Genomic DNA, 14,933 nt, shown 5'->3' on the forward strand with positions numbered 1-14,933 from the left:
AGCAAATATATATTTGAAGTAATACCAGCATGTTCCTGACAAACATGGAGGGCATCAGGCGGGCCGGTTCTACGATCGGACTAAAACTGGACTCACTGGTGACGGTGGCAGAGAAGAGGACTGTGGAAAAACTAGTGAGCATCCTGGATGATGCCAGTCACCCTCTGCATACCGTTGTCAGTAGCCAGAGGAGCCTGTTCAGTGCTAGACTGCTTCATCCCAAGTGCAGGACTAATAGACTAAAAAACTCCTTTGTCCCACACGCCATTAGACTGTACAACTCCTCTCTGGGGGGGAGGGGGGGTACTAGGATGACAGGGGATGCAAAACAATAACAGTGTAATACGTTTTCATAACATGGTCACTAATGCCTAGTTTCTCTTGTTATATTCTTATTTTACTGTTATATTTGTATTCTCATTGATGCTTTTTGTTTTTATTCTACTGTAATATTTTTCTATTTTGTTTCCATTTATACCCCCATTATTTACTTTTTTAAATTCGATCTCAATTCTGTACACTGCTGCTGGAATTTTAATTTTCCTGAGGGAACTCTCCTGAAAGAATCAATAAAGTACTATCATCTATCTATCTATCACTGTGCAACATGGGGGGAAAAACTGAAATAATTCAAACCAAGTTATCCATTTTATCCTATCGGCGTTGCAGGAGGTGCTGGAGCCTATCTCAGCTGCAGTTGGGCGTACACCCTGGACAAGTAGCCACCTCATCGCAGGGCAACACAGATAGACAGACAACATTCATATAAAAAGTAAAAAAAATAATTAAAAAAATTAAAATGTTGAATTTAGTAATATGTGCAAAGCATGTTCACAACATTCTGCTTAAATCAAACAATTTGTTTTCATATTTTTTTGCAAATTATTTGAACATTTTAAACGTAATGCAACAATGAAGCAAATACTTTTTCGGGTAACAACATGTCCTCGAGAAACACAAAGGTCATTATATTGCAACATGGAATTGAATAAAACATATTGTTAAAACAATAAAATATATATATATATATATATATATATATATATATATATATATATATATATATATATATATATATATATATATATATATATATATATATATATATATAAAATAAACATATACATATATATTATTGTTGATTTACAAATTCGTATGAAACATTTCCATTTTTTTCCTTTTTTAATGCATTTTTCTTTTTCAGACAGTCAATTAGCTGAAGCATTGCAATCAGGATCATGCAACTTCCAATAACTCATCAGGGCAAGTTGTAGCAATAGGACGTATCTGCCAAAAAGTGCATATTTAATCATAATGTTATCCACATGTGAAACATTGACTTATTTACAAGTCTGATTATGAAAGACAGTGATATTTATCATCTATCAATCAAATGCCAAATAACATGTGCACTGGGATTTCCCTCCATGGTCTACACTCCCTCTACTGGTTTGGAATAGTAAGGCCTAAAAGTCACACGTTGCTATTCATGTAAAAATATTATTTTTTAGAATCAAATTGCAATTAATTTGTCATTGCAAACTGGACCATTTTCCAAAATAATGGAATGTTAATTTTGACATTGTTGCATGTTAAATCAACCAAGAAGACTGCCACATACCAGTCACACTGTGATTTATCTTGCCATGTTTCGTTGCAGCCCTGCTTGCAGTGACTCACGGTTCTTATTTATCCCCTTTTAGAAACAGTTGGAACAAATTACAGAGCTTTTCTTTTCAAGAAGTTTCCGCCCTGATGCCTTTTGTTTTGGTTTTGGCACGTCTCCGGCATATGTGCTCCTCTTTGACAGCTGCAATGACACAGCAAGTACAAAAATAATACCGATTGCATGAATGTATACATTTGGGAAGGAGGGGGTAATGTATCAATCCATTTAATTTATTCATCATTTTAAAATGGAAGCATTTAATTTATGGTAAAGTACAAATAATTTAAAATTAACTTCCTCCAATGACGGCGAAGTCCATTATAGCACAATAGCACAGCTTACTGTCTTGATGTTGTACTGCAATTACATTTTTTTTTAAAAATGGAAACAATAATATTGTTAGTTTTTTGTTTGTTTGTTTTTTACATATTTTCAGATAGCTGCATTTGTAAAATTATATTAACAATACAAAGCCAAAACTAATTTAATTATGTAGGTATTTCTTTGAACGTGATGTATTTATATTTAAACTATCGCGATGTGCTAAAAACAAAAATAGCTAGATATACATACAGGTTTAGTAGGAAAAAGGCGACATTTTATATATTTATTTAATATCATAATTTGTAAATAAACGTACTTCCGGGATGATTCTTCCTGTCATGTGACCCATGTGCCGGATGACGTAATTTGCCTCAAACGGTCATTCGACCCAGGAAGTCGGAAGCTTATTGATGGTAAAATTATGTCATTTAAGCCCATTAAATTCAGAAATTAATTAATAATACTTGTTTTATGGTCGACCGGAGGAAAGTGACAGTATGAAACTTCGTAACGTAAGTTTGTCGGTTGCCGCTAAGTGCTGAATTTGTACGAAAGAGATATGGATAGGCTAAACGAAGACTCATACACGGTAAGAACATCATGAATAGTGTTTATCTTCTTGTTTAGTATGAAACCCAATTGAGTGTTTATACATGATAAAAGTATTGTTTTTAAAATATTTTGCACATAGCTGACTTGACCTTTGGGTTATCTCTCATTGAATATTTGTTTTTTCCAGAACAACCTCATTGGAACTCTACTTGCTATTTTTGGAAACGTGCTTGTAAGCATTTCCTTGAATATTCAGGTGAGTGATGCCTTTTCTCTTCTCAATAACCGCCCATATTTATTGTAAATACCCCCTTTCTCCCACAGTGTATCCTTTGGACTACACTAGTTGTCCTCAAGCTTTTTCCGCCAAGTAAAAAAAAAACATGGCTCTACAAGTACCACCATAATGACCAACGTTGAAATATATTAGCATAGTAGGCCTAAGTATTCATTAAAAACAAGACATAGGTTTTGTTCAACAAGCCTTTACGAAATGTTGACTACCGTAACATTAGACTTAGACAAACTTTATTGATCCACAAGGGAAATTGTTCCACACAGTATCTCAGTTACAAAAGATGTAAAGGATTATGCCGGTTTAAAGTAGACTAAAAATGTACCATAGTAGCTATTTAAAAAATCACACACAATTTGAACAGTAACACTGTGTTTGAATATAAAAAAACCAACAATCAATTGATTCTTTGGCGTGCCACTAGATAGAGCCCATGAAGAATCACTGGAATACACTCTTGTGCGATAAATAGAGGTGAGTAGACTGGACAAAAAAATTTACTCAAGTACACTACCTTTACTTTGAAGTAAAACAACTCAAGTAAAAGTAAAATGTAGTCATCCAAAGAATTACTAGTTTGGTAAAAAAAAAAGTACTCAAGTGCTGAACTAAATTTATTCAGTAACTATTATTTTTTTAATTGTACTTACACAACAATTGTAGTTGGTGTGTGTGTGTGTGTGTGTGTGTGTGTGTGTGTGTGTGTGTGTGTGTGTGTGTGTGTGTGTGTGTGTGTGTGTGTGTGTGTGTGTGTGTGTGCGTGTGTGTGTGCTAGAGAGCCACTACTAGAACATGTACCACAAAAGATGTATATTTTACCGTCACTGATGACATTATAACAGGGCTAAAGTTAGCTAATTGTTATGCTAAAACATTAAAAAACATCCACAACTTACCACAACATGCTTTCTCTCGTCCGAAGTGGAATTCTTGTAGGCTGAAACGTGAACATTTCTACTGACACATATAACAGTGCACCATATAAATTGTTGCGTAATAAAGTTGTGCTGCCTCATCTGATGTAATGGCACGTTTTACAGTGTGTACAATGAGTGCGGTCAGAGGTTGTTTTTTTTGTCCCTCACAGAAATATGGCCATGTCATCATTGTGGGCGCAAAGGACCCGCACATGTTTTTCCGCACTAAAACCTGGTGGTTTGGTTTTTTTCTCACCTCTCTGGGTGAAACGGCCAACTTTGTCTCGTACGCCTTCGCCCCCCTCAGTCTCATCGCGCCGCTCAATGCTGTCTCCATCCTCAGTAAGTGTTCCTCTGCAGCAGTTTTTAAAAAATGAAGAAAGATGATGTGACAGATCTTGTTTTTGTTTTTCAGCAAGCTTCATTTTGAGTTTTATTTTCATGCCGGAGAAATACAGACCAAAGGACTTTGCAAGTGAGTGCACATGCAGGGTATACCTCATCACATAGGTCGTATTTTCAATTGAATCATGTGATGTGTTTCGCTTTCAGAGCGTTATGGGCTCTCCTTCTTGGGTGCTGTCCTCGCCATCGGAGGGGCGTACCTCTTTGTAGCGTTTGGACCCAACTGGCATGAAAAGCTTACAGCAGAAATTGTTGTGCGACATCTTGTCGGTTGGCCTGTTCTCTTGTATCTGGTAAGACGCATTCACTCCCCAGCCCAAACGCACATTAAATTTGCTTTCTAATCTTCACACAATCTTTAATGTGATGCAATACAGGCACTGTGTTCAATGTGCAATGTAAAAAAAACATTTTATTTATTGATAAGACCATTTTAACTACCATTGTGTCCTTCATTAGTCATACAAGTCAATTTAGTGTAAAAATCACAAGGTTTCCCCTTGATGTTACTGAATGTGGCGCACAGCCACGGCATTGTCATCGCCGCCACACCTTAAAAATGAGGGTATTTTACATGAAAACAAATTAAAGTAATATAAGGTATTGTAGCCTCAAGAAGTCGTCACACAAAGTCTGACGCTATTTTTAACTTTTATTGCCAATCTTATGCTAACAAACGGCATAATTCCAAAAGGTTTTACCTCCCATGCAAACACCTTCGTCTCCATGTTTCGATAAACATACAACACTTCCTCATTCTCACCCAATCCCCTTTCAAGCATGGACGGTGTGTTTGTGATCATTGGAAAAATTAACTTCAAATCAAAACCACACAAACATAAAACATTACCGCCAGCAGATCGTTACAGTATAACATATACAGCAGATTATGTATGCACTATTGTCTAGTGATGCAACGAAAATTCGGCCACTGAAAAAAGACGTTGATCACCAAAAACAGCGCTGCCGAAACCGGATGCAACCAGGACGCACGCGATTGTCTGGAACCTTGTCAGCATGTCTGCAATGTGGATGTAATTTTAATATGCAGTGGGGCAAAAAAGTATTTAGTCAGCCACCCATTGACAATCAATGGGTGGCTGACTAAATACTTTTTTGCCCCACTGTATCCCAGATATACCCGCGGAGAGCAATCTATGAAATGTGTGAATATTAAGAGGACAGTGGCAGCTTTTAAGGAGAGAAAGTTTAACTGGAGCAGCAGTATGACACAAGAGTGACATGCTCGCTGCAGCTTGCTTTTTGTCTGGGACATGGAGGGACAGAAGTAGTCTCTAAACATGAGGACAGTCTATAATAACACTAGACAAAGATTCTAGATTTGTTGCTAGTCGGTTTTAATAAAAAAAGAAAAATCATTAAAAGTCTATAGATACTTAAAAACTATATAAAATATATTTTAATATTAATTATAATAACAGATTGGTTTTTAAATATATGTATACATGTTTTACCCTTTTTGAAGAAAATCATATCAAAGTATGATATATGAATAGCAAATTATGCAATGATGTCATGGTGACCACGCTCCTAACCACTAATCTAGGGGAAACCCTGAATAAGTTGACAAATGTAATATTATGACAAAAACAGTGATTTATTTCACTTAAAGCTGGGGTACTTGATTCTTGTGTCACCAGGCAGAATTCAAATTATAAATCCCACCCCCCACTCTGCGCACATTGCTGATTATCCCTCCCAGTCTCCTCCTCTCTGAAATTGTACGAAATTGCGCCGTACGTGCACACGCATAGGTTGTTGACAGTCTGAGGTTTTTGGCGCCGATCGTGGCCCAACAATGGGCCCTTGCCCTAAGGTTAAGAAACACTGGTCGACATAACATGTAATGGTGGTTCTTTGGTCAAAATGTTGTATAGGTTATGTTTTACAGACCATCTTTAAGCCGCTTCCTGACCTCATCAGGACAAGTTGATGCAATAGAAAAAAATGAAAATGTTTGCCCAACAAGTGCAACTTTAATCCTCCTGTTATCCTCATGCAAAACATTGACTTATTTACAGGTGTGCGATTATGAAAGACTGAGATTTGAAAAAGTTCGGACACCTGTGGTTCGCTTGTGTATTTGTTATTGTGGTTTAGTAAGCAGCATTGTATTGTGTTGTGATAGAAAATGTTAATGATCATGTTTATTCACCGACAGGTCCTGGAGATCATCTCGTTCTGCCTGCTTTTATATTTTTACAAACAAAGAGAAGCAAACTACCTTGTCGTCATCATGCTGCTGGTGTCTTTGCTTGGTAAAGTCAACTTCCCAAAACATTCTCTTATTCCTGAGACGGAACAATTCAGAAGAGACGATTTTTGTCTTTGTGCCGCTCAGGTTCAGTCACAGTCATTACAGTGAAGGCCGTGTCTCACATGTTGATTCTGACCTTGGAGGGCTCCATGCAGCTTGACTACCCCATCTTCAGCGTCATGTTTGTGTGCATGGTGTCTACAGTCACCTTCCAAGCCAGGTACTCGCACTGTGTTTCGATTGCTTACAAAGGAAATTGTAGGATTCGTATAGGGTTGCTTGACTGTTTAAAATTAATTGTAATGTTGTGTAATTACGGTTTAAAACACTCTTAAAACCATCACAAGCGGGAAAAGAAATCTTGAATCTAGGACTGTAATTCATTTGTGGCAGCAGTGGGCAGTGGAATAACGTAATCGTTGAATTTGCATAATTAGTTACGACACGTTACTCACACAAAGTGAGTTAAAACCATGAATAATTATAACTATATTATGTTTTTTTTATTTTTTAATGTCACAATGTGGGGAGTGCTCAGAGAGTATGGGGTATCGGACTGTCTGATTGTGGCGGTCCGCTCCCTGTATGATCAGTGTCATAGCTTGGTCCGCATTGCCGGCAGTAAGTCGGACCCGTTTCCAGTAAGGGTTGGATTTCGCCAAGGCTGCCCTTTGACATCGATTCTGTTCATAACTTTTATGGACAGAATTTCTAGGCGCAGTCAGAGCATTGAGGATATCTGGTTTGGTAGCTGCAGGATTACATCTCTGCTTTTTGCAGATGATTAGGTTATTTAGAGGGTTTTGTGGGCAGAATAGAGAGCCAACCATTGCGGACTTTTTATGTATTTATTTATGTACGACTTTGAATGTATAAAAAAGAAAAACATGTGTTCATGTCTTTATAGAGGGATTGTGAATGATAGACAGCACATCTCTAATTTTTGCGTATTTCCAGTATGACTGATCTGATAATATCGTCAGAGTGCAGAAGCATTACTTCAGTGACGTCAATCTACGGAAATTACCGAAGACGTTCGGAGCAGAATATTCAAAATGGTTGCCTGAAATTGTGGCATTTTGTGATGTTTAGAAGGTATTTTCACTTACTTTGCGGATTGTAAATACAATCGGATATGGATTAATGTATACAATGAAACACAATCAAGCATATAAAGTCAACTTGTTTTTCCACACTACTGGTACTTTAAGGCCCCGTTTACACTAAGCCGGATAAGGTTATCCAGGGTAAATTCCACCTAACCTTATACGTGTTCACACACAACAATGCCATCGTTTAACCCCCTCCGTCCGCCGGCGCAACGCGACCTAATACGCATGCGCGGAGACTGCACACGTCATAATCACCTCCAGTGTTGCTTTGTGTGCAAGTTCTTAAATTTAACTTACGTGACTAATATCCAGTGTTTTGGTATTTCAATTAACTGGAATCCAGTGTGTTGTGGGGCCCGATTGTAGTGAATCACACCTGAGACATCATAAATTAATCAAATCTTTATTAGACACGTAAACAATGTGATAAAGAACATTTTACATCAATCAAACTAGGGATCTAGATTTCTGGTCAGGACACTCCTCACTCTTTTGCCTTCACCTTCATTGTCCGTTCGTTTTTGGTGACTTTATATACTCTGAACCTAGATGTTGAGTCCGCGACATACATGGCGGACAATAACTGATACAGTCTGCTTTGCCAGTCCAAAAGCATTCTCCGTTTTCCGTAGTCTTCTCTTGTCAGCCAGGCAATACAAAGCACACGCTACCCTTATATCACATCCATGGGAGCTCGCATTCTCGTTGTCTCTCCTTCGACAACTGGACGAAGTTTTTCGGTAAGTAGAATCACAGCTGACCTGGACATTCAAAAGTTCTCTTGTCGTCTGAGAAGTGTTGTATCCCAAATAGCTGCAATCGCTTTCTCTTAAGGTATTCATGTGTGATTTCCACAAGCGTCTGTGCAGACGGAAGGAGAAACACGCTTTTTAATTAAGCGGGCTGTGGCGCGTTCTTTCTGGCGTCACTTCCTCTCCAAACTCCGTTTGTAAACGATCAATGAGTCCATACAAAGCTAAGAGCCGGAGATTCAAGAAATACACGGCGCACTTACCCATGTAAAAAAATTATCCAAGGAGGGGGACCTTAAATGATAGTTTAGTGTGGCTGAAACGGGGCTTAGGCTAAATAATTATTTGTTTAAGGGATTATCCGGCTTAGTGTAGACATAGTCTAAGTTTGACACCCCTGATCTACAGTGACTGGTACTTGCAAAATATAGTGACAAAGTTGCTATGTAGGCAACACTGTTCCCTTCTGCTTTGTCTTCTTATTCTCCGGCAGACCATGTGTAATGGTGTGTTTATGGGCAAGGGCAAACTGGGAGCTGGTGGGCCGCCACCACTAAATGAATGCATAGGAAACACTGAATAACTTTTAGAAAGGATGTACAGTACAAACCAAAAAAAATATTTGCTTTTGCAGGTTTCTCTCTCAAGCTTGCAAGTTGTACGACACGTGCCTCATCGCCAGCGTTAACTACATCCTTTCCACTGTTTTTGCTGTACTAGCAGGTGAGTCACGCTTTTATTTTTAAGCTAAACTAAAGTGTTTCAAAGCCGTTTGTTGACAAATCAGTAGGGGAACTCTCAAAATCAGGTTTGACGCAAACTTTGTTTGTTAACCTTTCGGGTGAAAGTACTAACGCTCTTTCATTCCCAGGCGGGCACTTGCTAATGGTTTCAAAGTCTAAATTGAATGAATAAAAGTGTTCTATTCTGCTGTTGATGTACCGGTACCTTTTTTTTTTGTATTTAATTTTCTTTCAATCTCTTAGGGGCTGTGTTTTATTTGGAGTTTTCGAATGAGGACGTCCTTCACGTCTGCATGTTCTTGTTAGGGTGAGTCATAAACAACACTAATATATACCAGAGGTGTGGACTCGAGTCACATGACTTGGACTCGAGTCAGACTCGAGTCATGAATTTGATGACTTTAGACTCGACTTGACAAAATGTAAAGAGACTTGCAACTCGACTTAGACTTTAACATCAATGACTTGTGACTTCACTTGGACTTGAGGCTTTTGACTTGACATGACTTGCTACTTTCCCCAAAACCCAAACCTTAAAAAGTTATTTGGGAGCGCTCCGTATCTTTCATTTTATACGTCTGTGTCTATAAGCGTGTGTGCTGCCTGTCAGCTGGTGTGCTGTCAGTACAACAGCCAATCAAATTAAATCTACGTTGTTTTCATCACACAGCATTCATCCAATCCAATTGCAGGACAACCACCGAACATGAGCTGTCAAACAATGCGGCAGTGAGAAACAATTATGCCAAAGTTGGTTTCGTTCGGGTATAAAAACTACGACTTGGTCAACAAAAAACGAATTGCCGTATGCAAATCACGCAGTTCGAATATTACAGACGGAGACGCAACAACTTCCAACTTCGTTCGACATTTGAAGTTGCACAAAGAAGGGTAAGTTTTGAATGTAAGATAACGTTTATTGGCTAAGTAACGTGACTTTTATTTGCTGTGTAGTTAAATCAGTGAGGCTGTAAACTCACTGCTAACGTTATAACCATAGACATCTTATAAGTAGACGCAGCATCGAGCGCTACTGCCTACTGGCGCAGACGAGACGCGGAGCCGCCATCTTGGAGTGGTGATCCGCTCCACTCAGTGCAATTCATTTGTCAGGAGCAATGAACTGTCAGCAAATTTAATTCATCTTACCTCACTGAATACCACTGATTTTCACGCGTTTTTTTTGTCATACGTGTAGCTATGATAACGGACACATGTTTTGGCGTTTTTATTATTCATAGTTTGCTTAACAGTAATATAATATTCTTATACGCTATAAATGACCAGACGTCCGAGATCAAAACTGGGAATATAATCCCAGAGAAGGGGGAAAAAAACGGTCAGCTATTTTTAAGTTGAAGAAACAATATGATTAGATTATATATACATGCGTATATCCTACATAAACAATGTATGAATACATTAGATATCTATATATTTTAGGGACCTATAGACTGTAACTCTGTTGCTGCAGCAGCAGAGAGTTTATTCTGTCTTGACACTTTGTATTGATATTTTGTATTACATTCTTCCCTTAAATGATAATGTTTACAGTGATTGTTTTATATCTATTTTTTATGTATGTCGCTTTGGATAAAAGCGTCTGCAAAATACTTAAACATATATAAACACCTGAAAGTCTTTATATCAGCTAAAACCACCAATCTGTTTCACTACATTCAGAATAAAACCAAATGCTGTCTTACCCAACAATGTTAGTATTTGAATATTGTTACTTGAAGACTTATTCCTGGTTACAATTATACTGTTAAGAAAGTATTGTCTTATACTTTGCCTAAAATGAGAAAGCATCATAATCAGTGGCGGCTGGTGAATTTTGTTTTAGGTGGGGCTGAAAGTTTGTAAACCAAACCCCTGTAGGGGTGTCATCCTCCCCCAGAAGATTTCTTTGTGATTCTCACATACAAATATTGAAGATCTTTGCTCCTTCTCAACTTTGTGGTAATGTTATTTTCATAAAATACAACCAATAGTATGTTAATGTTTGTTTTTGCAAATGTGTTTATTCTGTAAAGGAATGAGTTAAATGTTTAAAATTGTTTAAACTATTAAAATGACTGGTTAATAGTGCTATTATGAATTGCAATGTCAGCACCATTTTTTTTCCTGCAATTTCGAATGCACTTGTTTTAATAAATAAATACAGCGTTTTAAAAGCATACACAATCTGTGTAAAAATATTAGTCTGTGGTTAAAAGGACTTGAAAGGACTCGAAACTCAAAATGCAGGACTTGGGACTTGACTTGAGACTTTCTAGTCTTGACTTTGGACTTGACTCGGGACTTGCCTGTCTTGACTCGGGACTTGACTCGAGACTTGAGGGCAAAGACTTGAGACTTACTTGTGACTTGCAAAGCAATGACTTGGTCCCACCTCTGATATATACGGTAGCACTTGAATAAAGCCTTTTGTCCATCACAGAGCTTTTCTTATGTACAGGAGAAACTCCACAAATTGGACTATCGTGTAAATGTTCGTTTATCCCAGCAATTAGATGTACAAGGTGAAACTAATCAATTACATAGGGCCATAACATGCAACTGAAGATATTTCAAGACTTCTTTGATATGATGATTATGGCTTACAGCTTATGAAAACTTCAAATGGAAAATTTTAGAAAATGTTTGCAAAAACTGTAAACCATGATCATCAAAATTATAACAAAAACTTGACATATTTCGCTTTGTATGTAATGATTTAACAACATATATTAGTTTCACATTTGAAGTTAAATTGCTGACATGAAAATATATTAAACGGTTTAGATTTTTACCTGTGTATACGTAGGCTTGAGCAGGGGTATTCAACAGGGGGTCTCATTGTGTCAGTGTTATAAAATATTTGGTGATTAGACCTGTTTTTTTATATTTTTCCTGCAATTTTTTTCACAATTTTTTAAACTATATATATTTTTTAATGAAAATACAGAATAAAGAAAAATATAAATGTTAATGCATTTAAACAGAATTAACATTGATCCAACGCATTGTAGTGTAGTTTGTTAACACCAGTGGCATGCCCAACCTTTTCACTGTGCTGCCAGCTACTGAATAGTTCCGCTAGTTGGCCGCTGTGCTATACTATATAATGAAGAAATCTTAATATTGCACAACAACAAGGTTTAGGACAAGTTTAATTTAAATCACAAATTCAAACAAGATTAATAAGTTGGGCGTCCATCCCTCCCCCATCTCTCCCATCAGGTTGGGGGTCCTTGAACTTGAATTTGTTAAAGACCCCTTGTCTAGAGCTTAACTGCGGGGAAATATTATACATTCCTCCAACACCTGGGTAGAGATACAGTAGATTTTACAAAGTTAAAACACTCGCTTTTGTGTGCAAAAACATCTTGAAGGGTTGGGCATTAACCAAAGTAAATGATCCGTATCAGGGGCAAACTGTTCCTGCCATAAAGTTTAATTCCCTCCAAAGGCAATGATTGGAAGTTCTACTGTATGTGTTTTATTTTATTTTAATGGGTCATATTAAGATTTTTTTTTCTACATGTATAACACTTTCTTGTGGTCTACATAACATATAATGGTATTTTGTTTCATAGATTATATTTTACAGACTGTTTTCAAGCTGCTTTTCTGACCGTCTCTTCAGGATGTGCCGTTTTTTGGAGGGGGCGGTCTTATTTACGTGCCTCCACTTCAACAGCGTCTTCTCCCCGTCAGCCATGTTGTAGTTTTTAGCACTTCCCTAGCAAGTCTACTGACAGATATAAGTTCAAACGATACGCTACTTTGTAATAGAAATTAAAACAGCGGCGGATGCATGTGCAAGCCAGTCTGCTCCACAACGAGAGGATAGAGAAAAAGAACAAACTACAATGGCGAACTCGCGCAAAGCTTTTCGGGTGAGACTTTACCATCCAACCATCCATTTTCTACCGTTTGTCACTTTTGGTGTCGTGGGGCCTATTGCAGCTGCACTTGGACAAAGGGCGGGGTACACCCTGGACAAGTCGCTACCTCATCGCAGGTCCAACACAGAGAGACAGACAGGTCATATATAGATAATCCGCTGACGTCACCAGTGGGAAAAACGTCACAATTTGGGGCAAATTTCAAATGGCAAGATTGTTTATTAAAATCTCAGTTATGCCTCCTTAATTACATTTTTTTGGACTTATGCAGATCACAAAAACAGGTACCAAAGGTAAAAAAAAAAGGTTGGTTTTGCCTAATAGGTCCCCTTTAAATTGATGAAACTGTAGTTCCCCAAGTTCCCCACCAGATAGAGCCATTGTGCTTTCATCCATGTGCATATTGCATGATTAAAAATGTTTAGGTGGATACATTGTGGGTGTCTACAATTATGTATTTTCTTGTTTGATCATGGTTATGGACAATATATATACATATACATTATGTGGTAATCATAGTTTTGGACTAATCTGTGTGTTGTGTAGGACCGCCGCATGCTTCTTGGGGGTCTTCCTCGTCACTAAAAACAAGAAAAGGAGTAAGACCTTTGAGCCTTACGTCACCATGAATATGAGTAACGGTGTGTAAGTATTGCACTGCAACATAGTCAATTTGCAATCTGTTTACTTAATGTGTCCACAATCAGGTGTTCCGACCATTCATAGCACGAGTCCAGCTGTCCCGCCTGACTTCAGCGGCACTTTTTCTTACGGCGCGCTAGTCAGCAACGACCGAGCAACTTCTGCTCATCAGCCTGTTAGCGGGAAACAAGCCACCTCCAGCGTTGGAACCACAAGAGTGTCTAACGGGAAGGAAGATTAGCGCCAAGATTTAATATCTACACTGGAACCTCAAAGGTTGTGTGTGTTTTGAAACAGATTATCCCATAGTAAATAGAAATAATCTGTTCCGGGGTCAAAATATTTCTTTCTTCTTCATAGGACAAGCATGACAATATGTCTTAGTGGTGTCAGGTACAATCACGCTCAGGACAACTAAAAGGAAAATTCCAGATTTAAATGTGGTTGAAGTTGTTTCAGAAACAGTACTTGATACTCAAATGTCTTAAAGATACTCTGCAATATAAGGACTGTACTGTTAGGCGTGTACTCTTATGCCTCACTTTTAAGCGTTTTGCCAAAGATTATTTTTGTTGGTGTTCAAGTTAATAATCAGCCTTTAAAAACATCTCCAGAGAGCAGTGTTTACTCTTGCTTTGCCTCGCTTTTTAGAGGGTTTGTATTACTACCTTTTTTGAATGGGTCCAAATGCTGTAATTTATTGTATTTATTGATTTTGAAGTTTGCATTTTGTGTGCCTTGAATATTATCACAACACTGGATAAAAGAAGACACGGGTGCACTATTAAAGTTGTAGGATTAAAATGACTCATCGCATAAAACAACAGTTGAAGATATTTGGTCAAAAATCCACTTTAGAAAAGTGCTGTTTGATGCTGTGTTTGACTATGTAACGTGTGTCTCTAATGAAAACCTTCACCAAAGTAATAAACTAAATATGCCGATGATTTGACTGTTCCTATTTCTTTGCATTTCTGACAAAACATATGAACGAGCTTACTTGAACGCCGCTCTCCTGTTGAAGGGTTTTATTTTTATTCTACACATTTAATACAGACATTAATCATCAACATTCAAATAGTGATGTTTGGAAATCGCAACATAACGTCTGAACAGAAAATAATTAATGATGGTATACCCAAATTGAAATCGTAAATGAGAATACATTTTTGGGAGTAATAATTGATAGTAAACTCATGGAAACCTCATGTCAGACACATTAAAACAAAAATCTCCAAAAGCCTCTCAATTATAAGCAAAGCAAAACTATACCTCAATGAAAATGCACTCCATACTCTATACTGCACCTTGGTTGTCCCATACCTTACATACTGTGTTGAAGTATGGGGGA

The 14,933-nt window shown here is 37.7% G+C and overlaps 1 protein-coding gene across 3 annotated transcripts; it reads left to right on the plus strand.

Moving 5' to 3' along the window:
- The first annotated feature begins 2,343 nt into the window (after positions 1-2,343).
- nipal3 (NIPA like domain containing 3) lies at positions 2,344-14,522 on the plus strand. 3 transcript variants are annotated; one of them, XM_062040449.1, is made up of 11 exons: positions 2,344-2,582; positions 2,733-2,801; positions 3,928-4,099; positions 4,173-4,232; positions 4,310-4,455; positions 6,345-6,441; positions 6,525-6,660; positions 8,939-9,027; positions 9,291-9,354; positions 13,487-13,581; positions 13,648-14,522. In XM_062040449.1, exons 1-11 carry the CDS (start codon positions 2,553-2,555, stop codon positions 13,821-13,823), a joined length of 1,134 nt encoding a protein of 377 aa, XP_061896433.1. In that variant the 5' UTR covers positions 2,344-2,552; the 3' UTR covers positions 13,824-14,522. The 3 variants fall into 3 exon arrangements, with proteins under 3 accessions (XP_061896433.1, XP_061896434.1, XP_061896435.1); XM_062040450.1 differs by having other exon boundaries at positions 13,487-13,539; XM_062040451.1 differs by having other exon boundaries at positions 13,487-13,585; positions 13,648-13,810.
- The last annotated feature ends 411 nt before the right edge of the window (positions 14,523-14,933 follow it).

The sequence above is a fragment of the Entelurus aequoreus genome, linkage group LG03 (genome assembly GCF_033978785.1).
Source record: "Entelurus aequoreus isolate RoL-2023_Sb linkage group LG03, RoL_Eaeq_v1.1, whole genome shotgun sequence".
NCBI classification, from domain to species: domain Eukaryota; kingdom Metazoa; phylum Chordata; class Actinopteri; order Syngnathiformes; family Syngnathidae; genus Entelurus; species Entelurus aequoreus.